Source organism: Nothobranchius furzeri, chromosome 17 (assembly GCF_043380555.1).
Source record: "Nothobranchius furzeri strain GRZ-AD chromosome 17, NfurGRZ-RIMD1, whole genome shotgun sequence".
Taxonomy (NCBI): Eukaryota; Metazoa; Chordata; class Actinopteri; order Cyprinodontiformes; family Nothobranchiidae; genus Nothobranchius; species Nothobranchius furzeri.
The window spans coordinates 26960117-26966116 of NC_091757.1; the positions used below are offsets into that span (position 1 = coordinate 26960117).

The 6000-nt window shown below is 43.3% G+C and overlaps 2 protein-coding genes across 4 annotated transcripts in view; both read left to right on the forward strand.

Annotated features, from left to right (window-relative positions):
* The window catches only part of LOC107396649 (tenascin), a 290411-nt gene extending 288376 nt beyond the window's left edge, over positions 1-2035 (forward strand). For all 3 annotated transcript variants that reach the window (XM_054731189.2, XM_054731188.2, XM_070546339.1), the window contains 2 exons: positions 139-302; positions 728-2035. In XM_054731189.2, the coding sequence (XP_054587164.2) occupies positions 139-302; positions 728-838 (275 nt within the window). In that variant the 3' untranslated portion in view covers positions 839-2035. The remainder of the gene's footprint in view (positions 1-138; positions 303-727) is intronic.
* Positions 2036-3327: 1292 nt separating this feature from the next.
* The window catches only part of tollip (toll interacting protein), a 6408-nt gene continuing 3735 nt past the window's right edge, over positions 3328-6000 (forward strand). Inside the window, exon 1 of the mRNA XM_015971850.3 lies at positions 3328-3511. Within this exon, the coding sequence (XP_015827336.1) occupies positions 3479-3511 (33 nt within the window). The 5' untranslated portion in view covers positions 3328-3478. The remainder of the gene's footprint in view (positions 3512-6000) is intronic.

Here is a 6000-nt window from a genome sequence, read left to right on the forward strand (position 1 = left end):
TAGAGGACCCATCTCGCTGCAGCTCAGAATCGCACACTCCCTGACAGCCTTTCCCTGTCCCGACTGCTTCTCTGTACACAAAAAAGACAGAAAGGTCAAATATAACAGTTCCTGTCTTCCTGACTCTGTCCCCTGTAGGTGACTCTATGACGTACCACCATGGACGTCCCTTTTCCACTTATGATCATGACAACGACATAGCTGTCACCAACTGTGCTCTGTCCTACAAGGGAGCCTTCTGGTACAAGAATTGCCACCGAGTAAACTTGATGGGACGATATGGAGACAACAGTCACAGCAAGGTATGGTCTGCTGCAGCACACCTGAGACTAGCCCTTAGCCCCTTCCCTGCTATCAGTGTCCAGTCTCATGTTACTAGACGTGTGGTAAAACTCTCCATGCATTGTGGGCTTTCTGGTATGTTTTCCTTTGATCTAGCTTTTATATCAGCGGTCAGCGACAATACAAGGTTATTTTTACGAGTTTCTACAAGTTTCAAAACTTTGTATTCAGGTTTTAATTTTAGCTCTTTGCTTTCCATAAAGACGGTAGATGGTGTGTCTACGTTCCTGCCAGGTTGGATCCTTTTAACACGATCTGCCACATGAAAACTACACTTTTCACATTTTAAATTGTACACAAGGAGACAGGTAGCACAGGAACATCAGTCTGAACTGCTGCTTACTTGTTCTTGACACGCTTTCCTCCTTCACCCCCTTCTCCTCAGGGTGTCAACTGGTTTCACTGGAAAGGACACGAGCACTCCATTGAGTTTGCCGAGATGAAGATCCGTCCATCTAACTTCAGAAACCTGGAGGGACGAAGGAAACGATCTTAAAGATGTCTCACCAACAACATTAGCAACATTTCTCTTTCTGGACCCTTCACACACACACACACACACACACACACACACACACACACACACACACACACACACACACACACACACACACACACACACACACACACACACACACACACACACACCTACTCTTCAGCAGCCAAAGTGTCTACCAGGTCACTTCCAGAACCAGGTAAATTAGAGAAATTGATAAACAAACCTCTTCCCAGCATCTAACATCAAAGAGTCTATATTTACTGGATCTGATCCAGAACTTCACCCAGATCTGATTTTCCATTTTAATTTGTCACATCATCTGGTTTTGACCCACCCCATTTGGCTTGGTTCTGACCCATCCTGGGAGGCCTTTTTTGATCTGTTCCACGAGACCTGGTTCTGACCCGTTCCACGAGGCCTGGCTCTGATCCGTTCCATGAGGCCTGGTTCTGACCTGTTCCATGAGACCTGGTTCTGACCCGTTCCATGAGGCTTGGTTCTGAGCCGTTCCGGGTGACCTGGTTCTGACCCGTCCTGAGAAGCCTGGATTGGTCAGTTACAGAGCATTTGTGTTTCTGGTCCAAAACAGTCAGAATACATTTATATAACATTCTCCAACAGAAGATGGACCAGAACAGAACCCCTTTGGTGCTGCCCAGATGTCACACATCTGCCTCCCTCGTTGACTGTTCTCAGCCCCCACCCTGCCTCCACCTCCCACCTCGGACATTGATGTTTCCCAGAAGGCATTGTTTTGTATTTAGGGTATGTTACGGGCCTGTTATGCAAAATATGATAACATGCAGTGATTTCACCTTGATTGTTGTTGTTGTTGTTGTTGTTGTTGTTGTATCTTTTTGGAAAAAAAGAAAATGGAAAATACATGTTAAACAAAAGTGGCTGTGATGCTCAAAACACAAAATAAAGGAAAAAAATCTATTCTAATTTGATATCCAATATTTATAGGTGGGCCTGAATGTTTTGTTGGTAAACAGTAGTCAGTGGGAAATCAAAAACATGAGAATTGATTACTTTTACTCTCCCTATTTGTAGAAGCCCCGCCCCTTCCCTTACCTCTGAAAGACTGCCTGTGTAAATGAGGATGTTTTATTGGTTTGTCTGTTTAGAATCAGAACTGGAGTTGTATATGTAAACTGTGTAAACAATAAACCAGTTTGTTTTAAACACTTAGAATCTCAAATCAAGTTTCCATTTTTGAGCAGCTTTCCTCTGTGCAAAAATCTAGTTTGGACGTCCTGCAGACGTGGTTTGGACCGACAGGCTCAATATAGACATCATCTGCATGTCTATGTGACGTTGACTGTTTACAGGGTTAAACTACAGTTTAAAGTGTTGAAACCGATTAAGTCAGCACAAGGTCTAATGTATGATGGCAGGAGTGGGTGGAGCTATGTATTCTTTGGGTAAAACCAATTGAGTCTAAGATATTACTAAAGGCTACATTGAGGCTATCATTTTCAATGTCCACATGAATATTAAAATCCCCCACTACAATGACCTTATCAGTATTTAGCACCAAATCAGATAAAAAATCAGAAATCTGACCCAAAAACTCAGAGTAAGGGCCTGGTGGACCATATAAAACTACAAACAAGAGTGGTTTTACAGTTTTGCAATCTGGATTAGGGAAACTAAGAATTGGATATATATTTTTCTTAGTTTTAGTCACAGTTCTTTTGAACAAGTTGAAAAAAACTATAACTATTAATTGGTAAGTGGCTGATTAATAGGTCTGAATGAAAAATGGTTGCTACTCCTCCTCCTCGCCCTGTACTTCGAGCAATATGATGATTTAAATAATTAGAAGGAGTCGACTCGTTTAAACTAACAGTCCTCTTGCTGCAGCCAGAATTCTGTGAGAGAGCAAAGAAATCTGATGATCACAAATCAAGTAATTAACTAACAAAAATATATTAGGTCTATATGTTAAAAGAAAATATAATGTTCAATAAACCACATATAATTTTCTAGTTTTCAGCTCAGTTGAATTTGTTCTTATTTTTATGAGATTTCCATGACTCCGCTTCCTGGTCTGGTCCCTGGGTTGTCATGGAGGACTAATAAAATTGGCCATGTTCCTAGAAAGAAGAGCTGCTCCATCCAAAGAGGGCAAAAGCAGTGGAAGTGAAGCCTCAATCGTCACCACTCGCCCACTGGTGGTGTGTGTGTGTGTGTGTGTGTGTGTGTGTGTGTGTGTGTGTGTGTGTGTGTGCGTGCGTGCGTGCGTGCGTGCGTGCGTGTGTGTGTGTGTGTGTGTGTGTGTGTGTTAATGTAGGTGATGTTTGGTGATGTAGATGTCTGATATGTATTTGAATTGGGGGGAACGGTCAAGATGAATAAATAAATAAATAAACGAATAAATGAATAAATAAACCCCAGAAAGCGATGGAGGTGTATGGGAATTTGCATGTCGTACTGCGCCACTCCGTAGGATGGCGCTATTGCCTCGTCACTGTGGTATGAAACAGGAAACACTCCTGAGGTAAACTGTAAGCCAGTCAGGGAAATCCGTATGTTTTTGTTGACCGTGTGTCGTCGGTTTTGTTTTTGCCTCTTTGCTTGTGTTTAACGGTTTTAAAAGGAGATTATAGAAGCTGCAGACACCCGGGAGACGGCATGGCGACCACCATGAGCACCCAGAGAGGACAGGTAACGCGTACCCGAGTTTTTTGTCATGGAAATAATAAACATCCAGCCTTCAGTCGGATTTCCGGATAACGCCTCCCTTCACTTGCTCTGGGTGAAGGCAGCTTCGTCTGCATTAGACATGCTGCTGTTCGTTTACTTGCTGAAAAGATCAAGTCTTTATCTTGATGTAAAATCAGAGCCACGCAGATGAGCAGATGTTTATGGTCCATTGTAAAACAAACATGGATGACATCAGCTGGAGTATAACTAAATGATTTACGTCACTCATCATCATGTCCGCGCGTGCGGATTGTTTGATATCAGGTTATCCTGTTACTCGTATGATCCTGAATAAACCATTGTTGTTATTAAATCACCAGTTCAGAACCGAACCCGAACCGACGCACTGCAGATGTTTGTGAGGGTGGGTGGCTGTATAGATTCCTGATCAAAACACTTTCAGGATTTTCTTTTATAAATTGTTGGTTGTTACAATAAAATAAATCAGTTAAATAACACACACACACACACACACACACACACACACACACACACACACACACACACACACACACAGTGATATTTGAGAAGTGAAACAAAGTTTAAAGGATTTACAGAAAGTGTGAAATAATTGTTTAAACAAAAATAAGCAGGTGTATAAATTTGAGCACTGTTGTCATTTTATTGATTCTAAAACCTTTAGAAATAATTATTGGAACTTAGAATTTGCTTGGTAAGCTCAGTGACCCTTGACCTCCATACACAGGTGAATCCAATCATGAGAGAGTATTTATGGGGTCACTTGTAAGTTTCCCTTTTTGAGTATTCTCTGAAGAGCAGCAACATGGGGGTCTCAGAACAACATGAAAACAAAAATTGCTCATCATGGTTTAGGGGAAGGATCCAGAAAGCTGTCTCAGAGATTTCAGCTGTCTGTTACCACAGTCAGGAACATATTGAGAAAATGGAAGACCACAGGGACAGTTCAAGTTAAGGCTCCAAGTGGCAGACCAAGAAACATCTCAGATCAACAGAAGTGAAGACTGGTGAGAACAGTCAGTCGCCCACAGACCAGCATCATAGACCTACAACATCATCTTACTGCAGATGGAGTCACTGTGTTCAACTATTGGTGCAATTTACACAAGGAGATGCTGCATGTGAGAGTGATGCAGAGAAAGCCTCTTCTCCTCCCACAGCACAACCAGAGCTGCTAGAGGTCTGCTAAAGCACATTTGGACAAGCCAGCTTCATTCTGGAATAAGGTGCTGTGGACTGATGAAAGTAAAACTGAGTTATCTGTGTATAACAAGGGGCGTTATGCATGGAGGAATAAGAACACAGCATTCCTAGAAAAACACCTGCTACCTACAGTAAAACACAGTGGTGGTTCCATCATGCTGTGGGCTGTGAGGCCAGTGCAGGGACTGGGAATTTTGTTAAAGTTGAGGGACGCATGGACTCCACTCTATATCAGCAGATTCTGGAGACCAATGTCCAGGAATCAGTGACAAAGCTGAAGCTGCACCGGGGCTGGATCTGTCAACAAGACAACAACCCTAAACACTGCTCAGCATCTACTAAGGCGTTCATGCAGAGGAACAAGTAGAACGTTCTGGAATGTACATCTCAGTCCCCAGGCCTCGTGTCTTCTGAGTAATTTCCCCATAATGTTCTATAAAATGTGTTTTAATATAATCACGGTTCCTTTGTTTTTGTTTAGTTTCATTGCAGAATGAACTCTTTCTGACTAAACGTCCTGTTTTCAGTTAACCCTCCCACTGTCCTAATGGGTGTGACCCCGCAAGGAAAGTTGGCCATTGAGCAGGGTTGATGGTTTATCCCTTGGGTCCATGTGGCAGGGGTGAGGAGTGAGCACCACCTCAAGGGATTATGGGCTCGACACACGGGAGGCGACAAACGACCGCAATCAGCAAAATTCGTCGCTGTCGCTTTTATTACCTGACACACGAGAGGCGGCCAGCGGTAAAGCTACGCGTCTACGCGTTCTGTTCCATGGTGAAATCGAAACTTCCGTTGTTTTGTTTGGCTGTGTCAGGTTGGAGGGAATTAAGGTTATTTAAGCGGCTCAGAGTTAATAAAGTGATAGATATGATGTTTCACAAGGTGCTGCTAGAGTTATGTGAAATCTTACTTCTGACTTTACTATAAAACATAATAATAATCAACTTCTCCTCCATGTTTGCTTGGAGGTGTACGGAGCATCCTGTCCGCTCATTGGTCAGTGAATGAAACCTCCGGTGATTGGTCCTCGTCCGAGCGACAGCGATGAAAAGTTGAAAATGTTTCAACTTTCTTGGATCGCGCCGCTGGGTCGCCTGTGCACGACACGTGCACGAGCGCAAAATTTCACACGCACGTTTTTCGCGTTTCGCTTGGTACGAGGGAGACCTGCGATTATCGCTTTGTCGTGCGTGTCTCATTGAAAATGAATGGAGGAGAGGCGGTGTCGCCTCCCGTGTGTCGAGCCCATTAACCATCAATCCTGC